At 45.3% G+C, this 22,259-nt stretch overlaps 1 protein-coding gene across 7 annotated transcripts in view; it reads left to right on the forward strand.

The window, feature by feature from the left end:
- PDE1C (phosphodiesterase 1C) overlaps positions 1 to 22,259 on the forward strand; it is a 439,666-nt gene that overhangs the window by 309,147 nt on the left and 108,260 nt on the right. For all 7 annotated transcript variants that reach the window (XR_016348931.1, XM_006124030.4, XM_089776557.1 and 4 more), the window contains 3 exons: positions 8,510 to 8,623; positions 9,305 to 9,487; positions 17,110 to 17,176. Coding sequence is in view for 6 of the 7 variants with exons in the window: in XM_006124030.4 (XP_006124092.3) it covers positions 8,510 to 8,623; positions 9,305 to 9,487; positions 17,110 to 17,176 (364 nt within the window). In the remaining variant the exon portion in view is untranslated. The remainder of the gene's footprint in view (positions 1 to 8,509; positions 8,624 to 9,304; positions 9,488 to 17,109; positions 17,177 to 22,259) is intronic.

Below are 22,259 nucleotides of genomic sequence, written 5' to 3' on the forward strand. Positions count from 1 at the left end.
ACAAGGATTTGCCGGGGTCAAGTGTGCCATACTGGTGCCTCGTCAGAGGGACATTCTTCTTGCCAGGAGGAAACTTATGAAGATCCTAAATGTAACCAGTCTGTTTCTAATTATATGTCACTTTTACTGATGAGCTCCTGGGATGAATAGGGCTGTACACAATTGCCCGATTTTAAATTTTTGTTAGTCTCTAAGCTGCTACAGGACTACTTGTAGTTTTTAATTGTGTTTGTTCTGGAGAAAAATGTATTGTTGAAGTGGGTCAACTGTGGAAATATTATTAGTAATTAAAGCAATGTCTTATATTGTTTTATCGCCTTTAATCCTGAGGTGGTGTTATGCTGCAAAAGATTTTGATGGAAAGCATTACTTTTATTTATTTTACAAAGATGTACGTCCCCACTGAAAGGTGGCCACATGTGGGACAAAAAGAAGCATCAACCAGCACAACACAATGTTTCGTGAGAGTGGGAAGAGAAGAAACTTGATAAAGGACACAAGGACAAGCCCTGTCTCTTGCAGAATGCGTTGTGGAATCTCTAATGGCCTCAAAGGCAGGTTTTCAGATGGTGTAAATTGGCAATGGTCTAATGAATTCAAATAAGGCTTTGCCAATTTACACCAGAGGTAGATTAGGTCCTGACTTTTTCATGTGAATTATTGAGTTTGAGGATTAGCAAAATGAGAATTAGTTGAAGATCTGCTGTGTTCTCAGTAAGACAAAGTTAAGGTTAAAAAAAAAAAAGCCTTTTGTTTTTCCATGTGGTTGCATGAATGGTTAGTGAATCATCTTAGGAGATATTTAATTTAAATGGTAAAGGGCCAAATTGTGAGCTTGATTACTATAGGATACATTCAGAATAGCTTAATTTACTTGATAATTTCAAGTATCAGAGGGGTAGCCGTGTTAGTCTGGATCTGCAAAAGCGACAAGGAGTCCTGTAGCACGTTATAGACTAACAGATGTATTGGAGCATAAGCTTTCGTGGGCAAAGACCCACCCACATGCATCTGATGAAGTGGTTCTTTGCCCACAAAAGCTTATGCTCCAATACATCTGTTAGTCTATAAGGTGCTACAGGACTCCTTTGATAATTTCATTTACTCTTTTTACTCAATACCACGAGAGGAGTAGGGGGATACATATTGATAAACTTTAGTAATGCACATCTTTGTTGTTTTCAAAGAGTTTGTCAGAAGAAACATCCCAAACACCAGACTAGAGTCATTCTGAATTTCAGATGGAGACATGGGAGTGGAAAGGTGCCGAATGGCTGGAAAGGTGCTGAATCAGAGATGTTGCATTTCAGCTAAAACTAAGGATCAGCAATAGAGCTAAGCAGATTTACACCATCTGAGGAGCTGGCCAGAGCACTCAGACAATGCTTGTGCTGTACTCGGTAATTAAAGTTGACTGGTATCCAGACTCTGGCAATATTAATCTGCTCTGCAGTGATACGTAAAAAACCACCACCACAAAAGCAGGCCCTCTTGCTAAGGAGATAAATATTTGTATATGATTATCAATTTATTTATAACAATAGGGGGAGAGAATGCTTGGAACACAATTATTCATAAAGGCTGACTTTTAACAATATATTGAAAACAACTGCACTTTCTGTAGCTGCCCACACTTTGTTTAAATTGGCAAGCTAGGTTTGTTTCTTAAACTGTGTCACTTCCATGATGAATGTAGGTTTTGTCCAGAATTTTTAATCTCCAAGATAACACACCAATGAAATGTAGAATTGAATAGGAATAATGATTTACAAGGCTTGTGTGAGCTTTTGGTGACATCTGACTTTCTCAGAGCACCAAATCCTGCAGGCCTTTCAGGGCATGTCTACACAGCAGGACAAAAGTCAAATTTAGCTATGCAACTTCAGCAATGTCAATTGCGTAGCTGAAGTCAAAATAGCTTAACTCGGCTTTTGTCGCTCTCTATGCAGTAGGAAGTCGAAGGAAGAACACTCTTCCTTCTCATTCCCTTACTCCTCATGAAATGAGGGTTACAAGATTTGAAGTAAGAAATCCTGCAGCTTGACATTATTTCTAAACAATGGCTTGCTGTGTAGACGCGCTCTTTGTTATTTCAGAATAACATCAGAATTTCGAAATAATGCGGCTGTGTAGACAAGCCCTCTCGGGCCAATGGTCTTATGGAATAGCACTATTCCCATTTTGCCCCAGGGCTTGATAGAGGTGGTTGGACTGTGGGTATTTTTTCCTTGTATTGGAAGTATTAGGGCAGGAGGGGGCAAAAGGCTTTTTTTTTTTAACCTTACTTTGTCTTACTGAAAACACAGCAGATCTTCAACTAATTCCCATTTTGCTAATCCTCAAGCTCAATAATTCACATGAAAAAGTCAGGACCTAATCTACCTCTGGTATAAATAGCAAAGCCTTATCTGAATTCATTAGACCATTGCCAATTTATACCATCTGAAAATCTGATCCTGCAAGTTGCTGAGTACTTCCTGCAAAGCTTTAGCTACTAGTGCACTCAATGGGAGTTGAAAATGTTCAGCATTCCGCTGGGCCTGACTCTTTGTATTTTGTATTGTATTATTTTTTGGTCTGAAAGGTGGAATAACCTCTTGTCTAGTAATAAGCTAGTAAGGGCAAATACAGGCTAGTTAGTGTGCTGCATGAGTGACCCTCCTTCATCTCAGTGGGTCACAAGATTGTCATAATCAAGACAGTCTTCCAGGATAGGGTAGTTTTGCTACCTTGAATCTGTGGGGTGTGCCAACTGAACCGTAGCAGCACTCAGACTGGATGCAGAGTGAGCACACAGCTTTGGGTACGTCTACACTAGGCCCCTAGATCGATCTAGGGAGGCTAATGAGGGCGACCAAAATTGCAAATCAAGCCTGGGATTTAAATATCCCGTGCTTGATTTGCATGTTCACGGCCGGTCGCCATTTTCGAAATTGACTAGCCTGAAGAAACTGCCCGCATCTACACGTGGCAGTGAAACAGGATTCAGATTTAAAGCCCTAAACATGCAAATCAAGCGCGGGATATTTAAATCCCGGGCTTGATTTGCAATTTCGGTCACCCTCAGCCTCTCTAGATCGATCTAGGGGGCTAGTGTAGACGTACCCATAGTCATCGTTGTGTGCAGTCAGCACGCATGTTACTTCACGTGGCCTTGATTTAAGTGTATATCACTTTTGTAATCCTGGTTGGAATAAAACGATGCGGATGAAAGCCAGTGGCATCTAGCAACCCTGTGCGTGGGCAACAGTAAACAAAATATCTCATGGACCACACATGGAACCCCAGTGGGCCGCATGTGACCTTCAGGCCACAGGTTCAGGTGCCTATTACTGTATAAGCCATTTAGAACAGGGGTTCTCTAACTTTTTGCACAGTTGTAAGATAGCTCAACAACGAAATTGCCAACCTCGGCACATTTTTCTACAGTAAAGTCTTGTTAGGAAATATTGTATGTGTTTTAGCTATATTTTAATGCAGTTAAGTAAATGGAATAAGGAAAAGGAGCTGGTATCTTGTCACCAGTTCACCACCAAGTGCTCCATAGACACTTGTTGACTTGATCAACAAGCTGGCTTCATAGTGATATCAGAAACAGTGTGGGGCTGTGTTCTTATGACATGATACTTAGACAAAATGTAGTTAAGACAAAATGCAGTTGTCGTTGCCTACAGGCCACATTTGATCACCTTACTAACAATGGATAGAACTTCCTTCCACAGGTTGACTGCAATAGGACTATGGCAGTGCCATTCAGCGGTCATGAGAGCAGTTCATTCTGGCCCTAATCTAATTGATGATTTAGTCAGAACTGTTTCAACCAAATATAGCTGCATGTAGTACATTAAGGATAATGTCACTGGACTCATATTTAGTACAGGGAATAGGCAGCAGCAGCGACTTCTAGATAAAGCAGAGGTATTTATAGATAATGAATGGTGAAGCAAAGAGAATGTAATTTTTTGCACTCAAGAAACATTGATTTTGACACACCATTCCATTAAAGCAACTTTTCTTCTGGTTTACCAGGTGATTGATGCACAGTGTACTCGGTGTAATCTTTTTGTATGATGGATGTGGGTGTCATAAAGTAATAGCTACTCATTGTACTAGAATTTAATACAAATTTTAAAGGTTCTCTGGATTAGACCTGCTGTGTGCTTCAGCCAATGAAATAAATAGCAAGAAATGAAAAACTTCATGTCCTTGTTGCAATGTTAGCTCATCTACCTTACACAGGTAGTACTTCTGATTACTAGTTAAGGGCCAAACTGTCCATGCCAACATAAAGGAAGAGGAGGATGTATGGGAAGATGTAGTTTAGTATATTGATATTGAATTTTAGCCATAGGCTATTGCACACAATAAAATAAAAACAAATTTTAAATCGATGCTGTTGCAAAAAAAATCTAATTATAAAAATACAAATTAACAACACAACAAACTGCAGCAAAGGAGGTTTAGGTTGGACATTAGAAAAACTTCTGAACTGTGAGGGTGGTTAAACACTGGAATAAATTGCCTAGAGAGGTTGTGGAATCGCCATCACTAGACATATTTAAGAGCAGGTTAGACGGACACTTATCAGGGATTGTCTAGATGGTGCTTAGTCCTGCCACGAGGGCAAGGGACTGGACTTGATGGCCTCTTGAGGTCCCTTCCAGTTCGAATATTTTATGATTCTATGATGAGTTTAGACATCCCTAAAATCAGATGCACCATGAAAATCACTAACAAGAAATAGAAAACATGATTAAAATATTAGGCATGTATTATTTCATTTAGGTCAAAAGTAGTCTTTTATATTTTTGTTTGTTATTTTATGTCTGCTCAGGCAAACACGGTGACAGCTCTTACACAGCAAATATTCTGATTTCTGTGCTGATGTGGTAAAGGGCATCTGGGCCAGTAATGAAGGTAGCCATTTATTTCTCAGGTGGTAACACTACTTACAACACGACAAACAGATGGTAAATCTTCAGCCTGGCCAGACTAGCAAGGCAAACACAATTGCTTTGCATTACTAGCATACCTCCCTTCCAGATGCATAGTTTGGAAAGAGAGACGTGTAAGAGGAGTTGAATTGGTGGGGGGCAAGGGAGGGAAAAGGTGATAGAACTCTTCCAGGCTCTGCCCATGTGAGTCACTGTTCGCAGTAGACTGCCTAGCTGTACATAACATAATATTCCCATGGGGTTTTTGGCTTCTCTTCCTTAGTGAGACTGGGGGCTCTGCTTGGCTCTGTCATATTAATTTAGATGGACTGAAGAGCTCAAAGAATCAAAGGTATTAACATGACCCTGCTGTTGCAACTGTCAAATATTAAACAGTTTTAGATTGTTTGTCATCTGATGTGGTGACCTCAGCCTGCTTACTACCTCAGTGGCAAAGACATAATTAAAAAACCTTGTAACATTGCATTAAATATACAGGAAAGGGCAAAACAGCTAAAGCTTTTGGAATGCAAAGCAGCAAGCAAGGCTTTCCTGTTAACAGCTTGGTTTTTTGTTCCTTTTCCCTTTAGTTGCAGAGATCCTTTAGAAGGAAACCTCCTAATTAGGAGGAAAATAAGTTTTTGTGCATCCAAAAATACTGCCCACTTGAGTTACCAACACTCAAGTGAATTGTGCTGGTCAACGACCCTTAGGATTGCCAATTTTGGATGGCTGTATTTCTGGGGGCTTCATCGTGTGACATAATCTTCTACTTACATGTTTATCTTTAATTCCTTGAGACTCCAGGATAAAGATGAGAGGTTGGGAACCCTAAGGATCCTTCAGCTTCTTTCTTATATAAGGAATGAAATATTTAATGGTTCTGTCATGTAAATGATGACTGGGCAGCCCACTTACACTTCTTCTGAGATGCATCGGAGCAGGTCACAGTTCTCAGAATCATTGTTCCAGACTTTCTACAAGTTCAGCTGCAACCATAAAAGCTAGAGACTATCCTAATGATTTTTAAATGAAAATTGAGATTCTGGAGAACAAGGCAGGTCCAGAGAGGTACATGGTATATTGATTCATACTGGCTATAGCCCTGATAATAGAAATGGGGCCAGTACTGTGTATTTCCTTCCCCAGTGCAGTAGGAAAACAGGGAAGGATATGTGGCTGTCTACATTACTCAGAGTGGATTGTAACTCATGAGCTAGACTGTTTAAATGTAATATTTTAATATTAGAGCTTGTTTAAAAATAGTGAAGACTTTTCACAAAATAATTGAATTTTCCCCCACATGTTTTGAAAAGGAATGATTTGTCAGTTATTTGAAATGTAAATATTTTGATTGAATTTTTTGTCACTTAAATTTTTTGGTGCCTTCCCTCCCACTCTCTTTAATTATTTTCCATCTTTTTCTAGTTTGCCACTGCAAAAGGAGGGGAAGAGGGAGAAAGCAGGCAGGGGGGAAACCTCAAAAGTCAAAGTATTTTTGGTTTTGTGTTACTTTAACAATGGAAAACTTAAAAAGTGTTATATTTTCAGTGTAATTTTTTTAATTTGAAACATTTCAGTTGGCAATTTTTTAATGTAGAGTGTGAAAACTGGGGGTAAGTTTGTGTTGTAATAGGCCATTAAGTGTGGCAATCCTAAATCTTTCTAATGTTTACATTGTAATATTTCCAAAATATATGCTACTTGATACAACACTGGTCTTCAGCAAAATGACAGTATTTGTCAACAGATACATCAGTGAAGTTACTGCTCTTTCTAAGCTTAATGTGAAACTTCTCTATCTTGGATAATAATGTGAGGAGCTGAGTATGTTTAGTCCTCATGGATTTCAGTGGGGGTTGTAGAATATTAGTATCTCATAGGATTAAGCCTTTATGTAGGGCTGGGCAAAATATGGCTGGGGGTGGGGGGGGGGCTGGATCTGGCCCGCCAACCCACTGGATCCAGCCCTCAGGCCACCCTGCCGGGAACCTCAGCCATACAGCTGCTGCGGTTTAAAGAACAGTCTATGGGGCTCTCTACTCTGCTGGGAGGGGGAGGCTTCGTGCGATCTCCCAGCCCACAGCCCAGTCCTCAGCTCCTATATGCAGGAAACAACCAGCCAATAGAAATTGACCCCAGCCAACTTCTCGGGTTGCATTGGCTGGAAACAAACAGCCAATAGGACCTGAGAGATTGGCCTGGGAGATGGGGGCTGCACAAGCCTCTTTCCTTTCCCAGAGCTGAGAACCATGTGCAGGGAACAAGCCTGCAATTTAAAATGATGTGGGGCTGAAGCAGGCAGGGAGCCTAGCTTGCCTTGGTGGTGTTGCAGGCCTACATAAGTGCCTCCCAGTCAGAGACTGTCCCTGGCACCCCTGCCCTTCCACATCCCAACTATCTCCCCCACGTCACCATCCCAACTCTCTGCACCTCCCTACCCCAGGTCACAACTCCCACCCAGACCCTCTAACCCCTTCTACAGTCCTCCCCCAGGCCAGAATCCTCTCCTGCACCCAAACAGCCTCCCAGACTCTGCACCCCAATCCCTCGCCCCAGGTCACCATCCAAACCCTCCACCCAAACTCCCTCTCAGACCTCTCCTGCACCCTTACTCCCTCCCTGGCTCTACACCCCAATTTCCTGCCCCAAGTCACAACCCCCTTCTCCACCCAAACTCCCTCTCAGACCTCACACTATCTCCTGCACCCCAGTCCTTACCCCATGTACCCTTCTGCACCCAATCTCCACCCTAGACCCTGCACCTCCTCCACAGAAAAATGTGGTCCTTGACTTTCCAAAATCTTGGAGTGGCCCCCCACCAAAAATTATTGCCCACCCCTGCCCTTATGTCTTGGGCCATGTCTACCTTACAAGGTCTATAGTGGTGTATAACTAAGGTGCCATAACTATTCCGGCATAACTTTGTAGTGTAGACACAGCCTACAGCAGGGGTGGGAAAATACCAGCCCATGAGTCAGATCTGGTCCACCAGGGTTAGCTTCTGGTGGGCTGCCCCTGCTATTTACCTGTGCCTCTCCAACTCCCATTGCTGAGAAAGGCAATCCATGGCCAAAGGGAGCGGCAATCACTGGTACCTGTGGAGGTGCAAGTAAATACAGCATCAGTGGCCTGCCAGACACTAACCGTGAACCACCATCATTGTATTGTCCACTTCTGGCCTACAGCAACAAAGGGTGTTCTTCTGGCACTGTCAGAACAACACCTGATTCAACAGAAGCATTCTCCTGATGATCTAGCTGGGTTTATGCTATGGGTTTATGCTGGCATAGCTAATGGCACTCACATCCCTGAACTCCATAGCTTAGTTGACCTGAACTTTCAGAGAAGACAACACATTTCTCAAGAAGGGAAGTATTTTGTCACCTTAACATGGACAGGAGTCCTCAGACTCTCTCAAAAGTACATTTGTTTTCTTATGAACATACTAAAAGGAACTTTGCTGTATCTGTGCCAGCATTATGAGGTTTTATGTTGGACTGTATTTTGAACTTCTATTCAAGCTCAAACACATTTCTCTCAGTATTAACCAGGTTCTTGTTTTTCTCTCTTAGGTTGCGGTCTTTGGTAAAGCAGCTAGAGAGAGGAGAGGCTTCAGTTGTAGACCTAAAAAAGAATTTGGAATATGCAGCAACTGTACTTGAATCAGTATACATTGATGAAACTAGGTGAGTTAACTACTCCTGTGTATTGATATTTTGTATTATCCAAACAAAGGTGTAGTTTACATATCAATTGGGAAACTAGAAGTCTAATGGTTTCCGTGACAGGTACAGTTGCTATCATTCTTAGGTGAGAGTCCATGATCTGAACTATCCTCTTAAGGTAGCCATCCACGTGAGGACTGAGGCTAACTAGTTTGGCAAACTTCTGCTTCTACCCATTGACGTGCATAAATAGGTGACTTCTGCCAAATTGATCATGCCAAGCCATTTCACCAGAATTAAATTTACTTCTGCAGAAGCATCTTGGGCAAAATGTCCAAAACTTAAAAAGAAGTGATCATCTGATTGTCATTTGGAAATGTTATAAATCTCAATCAGCTAAAACGTATGACAAAATGGGGATTATGACTATTGAAAAGCTGACAATGAGAAATCACAGGAGAGTAATGGAGCTCTGTGTCAGTGTGCTGATTCTCTTGTTTATCAGCCTCAGAGTGAGCTTCACAATCTGGCATAGGGCTATGCAAGAAAATAAACAATCTGTTATTGATTCTCAAAAATGTGTTCTATTAGGGATTTTTTTAAAGAGTAAATTTTTAACAACTGTTTTAATTAGAGTGTGTCTGAGATGTAATAAACTTGTGTTAAGAGCCCTCCATTTGCCCATTTTCCGCTCCCCTCCAGGCGTTTATTGGACACAGAAGATGAGCTCAGTGATATTCAGTCAGACTCCGTGCCCTCTGAGGTCCGAGATTGGTTGGCCTCCACCTTTACGCGACAGATGGGGATGATGCTTAAAAGGTCTGAAGAAAAGCCACGGTTCAGGAGCATTGTCCATGCTGTGCAAGCTGGGATATTCGTGGAGAGGTAAAGGAAGATTTAATTATTCTGCTTCAGTGGCTGGCACCACAGATTGTCGGTTTTAATATTAGAAGAAGGCGATTTTTATTTTGCTTTTATTGTCAAATAGAGCTGAGTAAGGACTGGAAAACTGGGACTAAATAATTGATCATAAATGGAATCTTCACATAGGCATCCGTTATTAGCATAATACAGATCTAGTATTATAACTAGTATCATTTTGGCTTTTCCCCTTTTTTTAATTTATGCCTTCAGGGGCCAAAGGGAGGAAGAGAATACATGGCTTCAGATACTCCTCTGATAGTAATAAGAGGTCAATTCAGTCCCTCATATAACTCTGTCTCTGTGGTCCAGTAAAACTTATAAATGATGGACAGTTGGCTAGTGTAAACCAAATCAAACCTATATTTCTTCATCCCCAGCTTGAACTACAGGAGTCATTGAGAATATCCAGTCTATAATCAGTTTAAAGATTCAAAACTCAGGAGTCTACCAACCCAGTAAAACTCCCTCAGTTTTCTCCATTGCTGATTCCTGAAGCTTGCACAAATTCACACCTGTTGAGCTAGATGGAACCTAATTTCAAATATTGGAACCTTTGAAAACATTTTGCTGTTTGCTGGATACAGGAAGGCCCAGTGTCCAACTTCTAATGTTGCCCCTGTCTTTAGTGGGGAATTTCCCTTTCCTAACATTCTATTTCTTCAAAACAGAATATGGAGTCACATATATGAAATATGGCACGTCTAATCTGCATTCCTCTTTCGAAAGAGGAATGTAAATGAAGCCGATTGAAAATTCAAATGAAGTACGGATTTACAAATCTTGTGTTCCATATGCATAATCGCGTGAAAGCGCTTTTTCAAAAAAGGGTTTTTCGAAAAAGAAACCACAGTCTAGATAGAGTTCTTTCGGGGGGAAAAACCCCTTTTTCGAAAGAACCCGTACTCCTGAAAAATTGAGGTGTACGGGTTCTTTCGAAAAAGGGGTATTTTTTTTGAAAGAACCCTATCTAGACTGTGGTTTCTTTTTTGAAGAACCTTGTTTTGAAAAAGCACTCTCATGCGATTATGCAAATGAAGCTTGAGATTTGTAAATCCACACTTCATTTGAATTTTTGATCGGCCTCATTTACATTCCTCTTTCGAAAGAGGAATGTAGTTTAGATACAGCTTATATACAGGTTGGACCTCGCTGGTCTAGCACCCATAGGACCTGACTGGTCCCGAACGAGGGGATTTCCCGGACCAGGGAATGTCCCTACCCTCCTGGCCTGGCTTGCCACCGGGCGAGGGTTCCAGCCTTCCCCTGCTACTGCCTCCACTCCCTGGGGTTACTTAGATGCTGCTGGCTCCACTGCTGCCGGGGTAGAGTGCCACAGCTGGAGCTCCGCAGCCGGGGCCATAGTTCAGCAGCTACCAGTCTCTATGGCTGGGGCTGGAATTGCACTGCTAGGGCTTGGGCAGAGGGCTGGGACTGGAGTTCCATAGCTGCTGCTGGGGCCAGAACTCCCCACTATGTCGCCCGTTCTCCCCTGCCCCCCCCCACACACTGGGTTGCCAGTGTCCCCTAACTCACTCCTGCCCCATTGCCAGACCTCCCTGTTCCTGGGCTCTGTGGGCAAGGAACGTCCATGGTCTATGCTGGACCACAGATGTTGCCAGACCAGAGATTCCCGGTTAAGGGAGGTACAGCCTATATACTCAGGGCCAAATTCAGACAACGTGTAAGCAGACACATCCCAGTTATATACAGTGATATTGAATGCGCTTATGGTAGGGCAGAACTGGACTATCAGAATATTAACTGAACTTTTTTGTAGCATTTTACAATATTTTGTTTTTTATAGTATATTTTAATAGGAGTTGTTCACGTCTATCATAGCAAGTTAACAATACTGTTTATCAGAATTTCACTGATGATCTACCAATCTTCACGGTATTAGAGTCCATTAGACAGCTTTGGTAGCCATTATACCACTGGCCACATAGAAACATGGTGGTTTCTTCCAACATACTTATAGAATGATTTCTATCAATATATTTGCATATTCAGAAATTTGTCATACATGTGTTAAGAATACCAGCACGTGTCTAAAAGATATGCTGGTGCACTAGTCAATGCTTTAGTTCAGAAAACATATCTCACCATTTTGACAAGCTCTACTATGTATCCCAACCACCAAAGTATTTGTTGAAAACCATTTACTCAATGCATTTGGCATTTTTTTCTGTTTTTGAATTATTTTTTACAGATGTAGTCAGTATTTGCAATTGTTCAGTAAGTAGATTTTATGAACATCCTAGAGCCTGTGTGTTGTTCACGAACAGCTCATAACAAATAATCAGTGGATTACTGCATGTTCTACCATCTGTTGTTCAGAATTCAAGGACAGTTATCTAAATCACATGATCAGAGATGGGTAATGGATTAAAACCTATATTTGTGAGGAAAAATTAAAATTTCAAAGTTGTTTTAATTTCAAAGGTCTCAAAACTAGCACTTATTATTTTTCAACTTTTTGTCATTTTTTTCAATTACTTCTTTAAAACGTTTATTCAAATATTACCAGTTATTGAAATATTTAATTTACCGAAGGCCTGGGAAATCATATATGGTATAATTGTCACTGGTAATAATTGTGTAAATGTATCTCCATTGGCTCTTACATTCTTTGCATGTAGAGAAGGGTAAAGTAATCAATCCCCTATAGTCTTGTTCAGCAAAGCACTGAAGTATGTGGTTAACTTTGAGCACTTGTACAAACCCATTAAAGTCAATGGGACTTGAGCATATTCTTCACCCCTAACACATGCTCAGGTACTTTGTTGAATTTACTTTGGTGCCATTTACTAGAGTCGGGCAAAATCTTTTATTCTAAACTTTTTCAGGAAAAAACACTAAAATGTTTTGAAAATTTGTGTTGGTTTCATGGAGCTGTTTAGAGAAAAAAACAACATATTCAGGAAAATTCAAAACATTTGTTCTGACATTTTCAAAGAAAGTGTTACAATTTTGGGAGGAGGGGTTCAAAATGACTTTCTGCTTCACAATTTCTTTTGTTTATTTTTAAAAATTCAAAAACATTAAAAAGTCTCAAAACTGAACTTAAGCATTTAGTTTTCTGTTGAACAGAATAGTTCATGTTACCCAAATCTACATTTTTGATGTTTTAATTCACCGATTTTTTTTTTCACTTTTGGTTCAACCTAAAGCAAATATTTGTTTTGAAGTTTTGGACTTGACAGTAACCCTCCCCCCCAAATCTGTTATTTATCCAGCTTTTCTGATTAAACCCTTTGGATACACCTACACAGATAAACAACACAAGACTGCATGGAGCTTTCATATAAAAGACCAAAATAATCCACAGGAAAAGCTATACCATACAGGAGCTGAATAAGTCCAGTCAACTGACTTGACATGTTTACAAAAGCTCTATTTGAAAAGCATTCTGCCCTGGGCCAGAAAGGACTGAGGGTATGTCTACACTAGAAAGTTAGTTCGAACTAACGGACGTTAGTTCGAACTAACTTTCCTATGCGCTACACTAGCGCTCCGTTAGTTCGAACTTAATTCGAACTAACGGAGCGCTTAGTTCGAACTAGGTAAACCTCATTTTACGAGGACTAACGCCTAGTTCGAACTAGCTAGTTCGAACTAAGGGCTGTGTAGCCCTTTAGTTCGAACTAGTGGGAGGCTAAGGCTTCCCAGGTTTCCCTGGTGGCCACTCTGGCCAACACCAGGGAAACTCTATTGCCCCCCTCCCGGCCCCGGAGCCCTTAAAGGGCCACGGGCTGGCTACTCACTTTGTGCCAGTTGCAAGGCTGCCAGCACCCGTGCCTGCACAGCCTGCACCTGCCACAGGATGAGCCAGCCATCCGAGGGCTCCCAGCCCTCCACTGCTCCCCACGACCAGCCTGGCAGCTCCCGGGAGCCTGCCCGGGGGCGCAAAAGGCGGGCGCCCGCCTGGTCAAGTGCGGAGATCGTGGACCTCATCGAGGTTTGGGGGGAAGCCTCAAATGTCCACGATCTCCGCACTAGCCACCGGAACGCGGCCGTCTACGGACGCATGGCTGCCAGCCTGGCCGCCAGGGGCCACCAGCGCAGCCGGGAGCAGGTGCGCTGCAAGATTAAAGACTTGCGGCAGTCCTACTCCCGGGCCTGCCTGCCAGGGGCTGACCCGGAGGCCTGCCCCCACTTCCATGCCCTGGACCGCATCCTGGGGCCTCATGCCGTCCCTGCCCCCCGGGACGTGATTGACCCCGGGGCAGAGGGACCGCTCCTGGACACCGAGGAGGAGGAAGAGGGCTCTGAGAGCCAGGAGCCTGCCGCCAGCCTTCCCAGGACCCGGGACCCCCGAGGCACCCCACAGAGCCGCTCGCCTGCATCATCAGAGGCCGGGGAGGCGTCCACCTGTGAGTACCCTCGTGTTCCCCTTATGTGTACGGGGGGCTGGGGCGAGAGGGAGCCCCGGGACCGTGCGCCTGGGCCTTGCCCACTACGGAGCAGCAGCTGGGGATCCTGCAGGGGCCCTGGCCTTGCAGAGGGGAGCTGGGTTTCACACACCTGGGCCCCTGGGGTAATTGACCGCTGGTCTTCTTGCACCACAGCTGCAGCACCGGGGACTGCAGGGCGCACCACACCGCCTGCAGCAGCCGCCCGCGCCCGGGCAAGCAGGACAGCCAGGAACCAGGAGGACTACCAGAGGCGGCATCTCCGGTTCCTGGACCGACAGCTCCGTCTCCAGGACCACTGGGTCCAGGAGGACCTCAGGCTGCGCCAGAGGAGTCTGGAGGCCCTGGAGGAGCAGGGCCGTGCCCTGCGAGGCCACCTCCAGAGCCTGCTAGACCGCTTTCCATTTCCTCCTCCCCCTGCTCCCCCTCTTACTCCCCCTCTTGCTCCCCCTGCTCCCCCTCTTGCTCCCCCTGCTCCCCCTCTTGCTCCCCCTGCTCCCCCTCTTGCTCCCCCTGCTCCCCCTCTTGCTCCTCCTGCTCCTCCTGCTTCCGCTCCTGCTTCCGCTCCTGCTTCCTCCACACCCCCTGTCCTCTCTGCCCCCCCCTCCACAACCATTCCCCACCGACGCCCCCGGACCCGCAGTGTGGCGAGACGGGAGAGGCACCCAGACTCCCACCCCTGAGCTTTCCTTTCCCTTCCTCCCTTCCCTCCCCTCCCCTTCCAGCTCCCTCGTCCCAGGTTTCCCCCTCCCTTCTCCCACCTTCATTCCTCCCTCCCCCACCCCAGTTCTCTGAAATAAACAGACGTTTTTGTTGGAAAAACAGGTGTCTTTATTGTACAGTAGATAGGGAGGGGAAAGGGGAAGGGGGGGGGTAGGGTGGAAGAAGGCCCCGGTGGGGCATGCAGGGAGAGGTCAGTCCTCCTCCTCCTCCACCTGGAAGCTGTCCCGCAGGGCTTCCCGGATCCGGATGGCCCCCCGCTGGGCTTCCCGGACGGCGGCGGTGCGGGGCTGACCGTAGTGTCCAGCCATGCGGTCAGCCTCAGCCATCCAGGCTGGCAAGAAAGCCTCCCCCTTCCGCTCACACAAATTGTGGAGCACACAACATGCCGCCACCACGGGAGGGATGTTGTGCTCGGCCAGGTCCAGACGGGTGAGGAGGCATCGAAAGCGGGCTTTCAGTCGCCCGAAGGCCCCCTCCACCACGATGCGGGCCCTGCTCAGCCTGTTATTGAAGGCCTGGCGGGAGGGATTGAGGTGTCCCGTGTAGGGCTTCATGAGCCAGGGCTGCAGTGGGTAGGCGGCATCCCCCACCAGGCAGACGGGCATGTCCACGTCCCCGACCCTGATGTGGCGGTCGGGGAAGAAGGTCCCGTCCTGCAGCCGCTGGCACACGGAGGAGTTCCGGTACACCCGGGCGTCGTGTGCTTTGCCGGACCAGCCCACATTTATGTCCGTCAACTGTCCCCGGTGGTCACACACGGCCTGCAGGATGACGGAGAAGTACCCCTTGCGGTTCACGTACCGGGACGCCTGGTGTTCCGGGGCACGGATGGGGATGTGCGTCCCGTCGATGGCCCCCCCGCAGTTGGGGAAGCCGAGGGCGCCGAATCCCCGGATGACGGCATCCGGGTCGGCGAGGCGGACCACCCTGCGGAGCAGCACCCGGTTGATGGCCTTGACCACCTGCGGAGAGAGACACAGCAAAGCGTCAATCAGTGGGGCGCCCGGGTGGCTGGGAGCATTCATGCCCTGGCAGTGCCCCGCGCCCCACTCCCGGAAGCAACCCCCCTGGCGGCGTGTAGTACGGCCGGGACAGCCCGACCCCTCCGGTGCGGGGCGTTTTCGCCTCCTCCCGCCCCCCCCTTTGTCCCTGGGGCGGCCCATCCCCTCCTCGCAGCCCCCCTCCCCCCCGGCTCGGTGGCCGACGAGCGCCGTACCTGCATGAGCACTGCTCCGACAGTGGATCTCCCCACGCCGAACTGGTTCCCGACGGATCGGTAGCTGTCCGGCGTGGAGAGCTTCCAGAGGGCGATGGCCACCCGCTTCTGGAGGGGGATGGCGGGCCTCATGCGAGTGTCCCTTCTTTGCAGGGCAGGGGCGAGCCACTCGCAGAGCTCCAGGAAGGTGTCCCTCCTCATCCTAAAGTTCTGGGTCCACTGTCGGTCGTCCCAGCGCTCCAGGACGATGCGGTCCCACCAGTCGCTGCTGGTGTCCAGACGCCAGATGCGGCGGGGCACGCCGGTGCCGGGGCGCCGCCGCGGCTCCTCCACGGCCCCCAGGGCGGCCAGGCGGAGAGGCAGGGGGCTGACGTTCCCCAGGTGGTGCCAGGCAGCCTCGAGCCATTGCTGGCAGGCTTGCAGTAGCAAGTCCAGAACGTGCACCAGAAGGTGCAGGGCGAGCCGTGGCTCCATGTTGCCACCTGCGGCAGTACCCCCCGAAGGGAAGCACCGACACAGACGGGCACAGAGACCGACGCTTTGCTGTCCCTCGGCGAGGTTGGCAAGCAAGCAGGAAAAGCTGAGAACCGGCTGTCCAGGGGGGGTCCCTTTAAGCACGAGCCTCAGATAGCCTCAGACAGCAGCCACACAAAGCAACTGCTGACCTGATGCCCTGCCAGAACCGGTTTCAGCTGCCCTTAAATGCCCCCCTGCGTCCAATCAGTGTGGACGCGCTAGTTCGAACTAGCAAAACGCTAGTTCGAACTAGTTTTTAGTTCTAGATGCGCTAGTTCGAACTAGCTTAGTTCGAATTAACTAATTCGAACTAAGTTAGTTCGAACTAGCGCTGTAGTGTAGACGTACCCTGAGAGATCCATTGTGGGCAGTTGCTATGGGAGAATAGGGAAGTGTTATATTCCTGAAAAACTGCCCCTCTGCTTGATCAAGATGAGGCATTGGCAGATGCTGAGAGAAATCCTATCTAGTCTTTTTTGTCCCGGAAGACTGTGGCCATAGTATGTGTTGTGGAGTGGGAAGTCTGTAAAATGGGGAAAATTAAGGTAATCCTTAATAATCTAATACATAGATGGAGGATATGTGCAGGGAAGGATGAAAGAAGAATTACAGTCTTTTTTTCTAGACTGTATAACGTCTCTTGAAAAGAACTTTGATGAATCCTTGGTTCTTCTATTTTGTTTTCTCTCTTCATTTTATTTACTTTATCTTGGTAGAATGTACAGACGGACATCAAATATGGTTGGCCTGAGCTACCCACCAGCTGTGATTGGAGTGCTGAAGGTAATGCTGCTGAAAGTGTCATTTAACAGATGGTGGTAAAGTATTATGGTTTGGTGGGGTCCGGTCTTTTAATTCTCCCACTCACAGACATTAATTGGTTACTGACCTGTGGGAAAATTCTTTCTCTTGAGAAAAAAAACAGTTCAAGAATCTGGCCAATTTCAAATGATAAAGAGGCCTGGGAGGATAAGACCATTGATCTGTGGGAAATTACAATACTCATGGAAACAGAACTGAGTGGGAATCAACTTGAGACTTTGATAGTAAATAAAGGATACTACAATCCTTGAGCTTAACTGAGGAGTGACTTGTTCCCAGGTGTGTGTTTTAACATGGAAAGACTGAGTTATTCGGTGAAGATGTGTTATGCTTGAGATTACTGTTCATGTCAACAAGGACCATGGAGCTCGTGAACTCACTGGCCGTTTATGTGAACTATTGAGAAAACCCAGGCATGATATAGTAATGGTAATGGATAATGCCTTTTTACTGGTCTCTATTATATTAGGGATGAGAGAGTCAACACAAATCTTTGTCTTTCTTTGTGTTGAGCTGAAGTATGCTTTGAAGAATTTCTGCCAAGCCAGCACTGTAGTTTAGCTAGCAGTTCATCACCTGTCCGTAAATTGGATAACCCACCCTTCACAATGAGACAGAGGTACCTCTGACTTTGTCTCCCTTCTTCACTTAGGACTTAAACCTTCCTTTCTTTAGGACAAAAGTGTATAATAGTTTAGGATAAACTGTTCAGAGAAAGAGCCAGAGAGAAAGAGCAAGAGAGCAATTTCAATAAGAGTGCCAGTTAGGCCAAGTGAAAAGATGTCTGAATGTTCATGGTAATAGAACGTGTTAGTCTGTTCTTTCTAAAACAAAAGGAAAAACTATGTAGCACTTTAAAGACTAACAAGATGGTTTCATAGGCGTTGAGCTTTCATGGGCCATTCTGGCCCACGAAAGCTCATCACCTATGAAAACATCTTGTTTGTCTTTAAAGTGCTACATAGTTTTTCCTTTTGTTTTTGCTTGTTCATGGGAAGTGGACACTTACACATGGACACCATCAACCACCAAGCAGTCTTCACACCAGATTGTAGTAACTTTCTTTACCAGCCTCTGCTGGATTGAATCTGGCAAAATAATGTTCCGTATCCCATTACCACATAGAGATAAGTGGAAAATCTGTGAAACATTCTTCAAGAAAAACTGTTCCCATGTCAACCGGGTGTATTACCTGCTACTCCTGAGCCAGCCAAAGGTTGAGTCATCATGCAACCCTAGTTATGTTACTTCTGAAGCAAAAAAAATGATGCCCAAGAGCAGGCCACAGTCGTTCTGTGTGTATGCTATGTGCTACTTTTTTCTGCCATGGCTAATAAGACCTTTGTGTTGATGAATCCAAAGGGATCCCAGAGCTGTGGACCCAATGTAGCAATCTGAGAACAGAGGCTTTCGATAATAAGAGATGTTGCAGAAGGGGCAAGATATTGGAAACTGGAATATCGTGGAGCACGCAAAGAATGTACCTCCCTTAACCAGGAGACTCTGGTCCAGCAACATCCATGATCCGGCAGGACCACAGATGTTCCTTGACCACAGAGTGCAGGTATAGGGAGGTCTGGCTGTGGGGCAGGAGTGCAGTGGAGGGGCAGAGGGGAGAGGGGTGACTCATCCGGGAGCCCCATGTGTGTGAGGGGTGGGCGGCTCAATTGGAAAATCTGGCCCCAACAGCTGGGAAGTAGCAGGGGGCAGCAGTGGCCATGCAGCTCTTGCCCCAGCTGCCCAGCTCCAGTCCTGGCTGCAGCTAGGGAATTCTGGCTCCAGCTGTGCAGCTCTGACCCCAGTATTGGACAGGTGGCTCCAGACATTGTAGAAACTTTCGCCTTTTTCTTATGACTGTTCTATAATGATAATGGGGCCTGCAGCAGCAACAAAACACAGTAGCCTGCCTCTCACTTACACTCCATAGTGATTATAAAATGTTTCTATCCTGCCAGTAATGGTGAGACAGAGAGCGGCTATTACTCCCTCTCTTCTGCTCAGTGAGAATGATTTGCAGTTCATAAAACAAAATGGACTGAAAAGGAAACAGGCACAGGTAGGAGGGAGGGAGTGTTTTACTTCTTATTATAGACTCACCAAAGTAAGGGCTGAACAGTAGGCTTGGGTTTAAGGCATTGGATTGTGAGACAGAAGGCCTAGATTTGTTTTCCATCTCTACCACAGACTCTCATGTGGCACCCGAACATACTCCACTTGAAGTTAATAGAATAAGTCCCTTTCAAATAGCTGGAGCAGGATCTAGCCCAGAATTATCGTCTGTTTCAACTTCTTCATACATAAAATGAAGAAACGCTATTTCCCTGCATCACAGGAGAGCAGTGAGGCCCTGGCATTTTGAAATCCTGCCTCAATGTAGGGCATTATGGGCCTGGTTTTCTTCTTTGGGTGAAATCCAGCCCCCCGGGGAGTCAATGGCAAAACTCCCAAATGACTTCAACGGGGTCGGGATTTCACTCTGCGTGTTCTGAATGATTTTTTTTTTCATGAAACACTGAAGAAGTGCGGTTTACCTTCACTTTTGGTTTGTCTACATGAACGGTTAGTTTGCAACAAGCTGGGGTGTGAATGAATCTACCTGCAATAACCTGTCACTATCTATCTGTTGTTGTGCACCCTAATGACCCCCGCATTGCCAGTTGATCTAGTCCTCTTTAAAACAGGACTAGATCAAAGTGCATTAGTGGACTGTTAATGTGCACTGGCAGGGTGGATAAGAACAGTTAGACAGTGACAACCTACTGCAGATTCATGGTGTACCTTGCTGGGAACTATGTGTTTTTATAGGCAAGTACTTAGAGCAACGGAACAGCTTTGAGAGGGTCTACACTCATTCAACTTTCCTCTTCCCTTCAAACACTGTTTGTCATGCTGATCCCTCATTCCTCTAGCCTCTTTTTTCCTTGTAAATTATATTTGGTGTAAGGACACATTTTGATCCATAATTTTGTAGTTATAAAAAAACCCTTAAAACTAGTGTTTTGATTGCTGGCATTAAAGTGGGAGATTTCAAGTGTTCTCAAAGTTCCTGGGATATAGAGACCATCATATGTACGAGGTCAGTCCTAGTTTTTCATGGGACACAATAACTTTATCACTTAAAATCTTTAGAGCCCTGCGAAAATGAAGATATTCACTTTATATCTGTGGATATCTACATCTACCAGATGTAGATGCAGATATCTGTGGCTCATTTTTGCAGATCTGGATAAGGATGCAGATACAAATTTTGTATCTAGAATCCTGCACATTTGCAGATATCTGCTTTATATCCACAGATATTCTCATCCATGGATGCGAATGTGGATATCTCTGACTCGTTTTCGTGGGTACAGATGTGGATGTGGATATGAATTTTGTATCCATTCAGGGCTGTAGAAATCTATGACAAAACTCAAAATGAAGTCATAATCAAGACAATGTTATTTTTATTATGATGATTCTTATTTTAATTTTAAAATTAAATTATTTTAATAATCTAATATTTGTATAAATTATGAATGTATATATGTACTTTATTTATTAGTTTGTTTGTTTGTTTCCCTGACTGGTCTCAGTGACTTATGAAATAAAATAAACACTTACAACCAGTTCTCTTAAAAGGACTGGGTGGATGCTTTGTGCCCTGTTCCTCCATATCCCCTCTCCTGCTTCCCCCAATTTTCATGAATAGCTCAAAGAGTTTGGACTTAGTCTTTTGCAGGGGGAACTTCTACCCTTAATTGCTTCTCCTGCCTACCATAGTGATAACATTTCAAAAACCAAAAGCACAATTTTTGATTTCCCTCCTAAGACTCAGTCCACAAATCACTTCCTGCAGAGCTTGACCCTGTCTTCAGTGCTTGCAAAATCAGTTGCTGTGCAGAAGTTGATTTACCAAGATATGTAAACTCAGTGAGGGCAGATCCGAATCCCCATTGTCCCCTGTTGTGTCTCTGCCTATTTCTGAGACATTCAGCAGACTCTTTGTGTGTTTTTCACTCTGAAGCACAAGCTTGATCCTTTGAGGACTCTATATCCATCACCATTCACTACAGGAGAAGGTCTGCATACAAGAGGTTTTTGGGATCAGGCACAAATTATGATCAGATGCTATCATAGTGTTTTGATCTTATTTAACTGCCCTGCTAGTTGGGTAATGGCTGTATGACACTTAAAGCTTATAAGAATTGTTTGCATCTTTTCCTTCAGGACTGATCTTAAGGGACAGATCCTCATCTGGTGTAAATTATCCTTACTCCATTGGCTGCAAATGCAATTTCCAAAGAGACTTTATAGTCTTGCTAAAAGTGAAGGCATATACCCCACCCTGTCTGTTGTTTAACAACACTCATCATAATGTTATATCTAGCTGATTCCTTTCCCCATCCCTTGGATGTGGTGCCAAAGTCATCTGTACACATGCATAAATAAAATACAATCATCTTTCTTTTTCGGTTAAAGTGCCTTGGGGAATTGGGAGCCAACTTGCAACAGAGACTGTGTGTGAAGGGTAACTTCCAATTTAAAGACGTAAATCTTTCATGCGCAGTTAAAGGACTGTAATTCAGGTATGCAGGAATATGCTTATTCTGGCAGCACCACAAAGTTCTCAGAAATCAGGAAAGCTGGTCCCAGGCCATACATGATGGCTCTGCTGATCTGTTTGTCATTTTCCTGCCTATAACTCATTTTGCTAGGGAGAGGAGGGAAAGGCATGCAACATTTCAAAAACACCTTACCCTTAGACAAGGGGTGCCAACAGACTTGACAGGCCCTGGACAAGGGCGGGGGAGGGTCAGGCTTTTTGCTCCCAGAAGAGGCAGGGCGTCGAGCAGAAGGGGCGGGGCTGGGAAAGCCAGCCCTCAGAGGTGTCCAGAGCACACCAGGCCAATCCCCTACCCCTTGCACCAGGCAGCCCTCAGAACTGCTCAGAGTGTATCATGCAGTGCCCAGGCATGATTTAAAGGACCTGGGGCTCCAGCTGCCACCTCTTCCATGGTAGTGGCACTTAGAGTGGCCCAGCAGCTCTGGGCCTTTTTTGAAT

Source organism: Pelodiscus sinensis, chromosome 2, assembly GCF_052426305.1.
Source record: "Pelodiscus sinensis isolate ZL-2025 chromosome 2, ASM5242630v1, whole genome shotgun sequence".
NCBI classification, from domain to species: Eukaryota; Metazoa; Chordata; order Testudines; family Trionychidae; genus Pelodiscus; species Pelodiscus sinensis.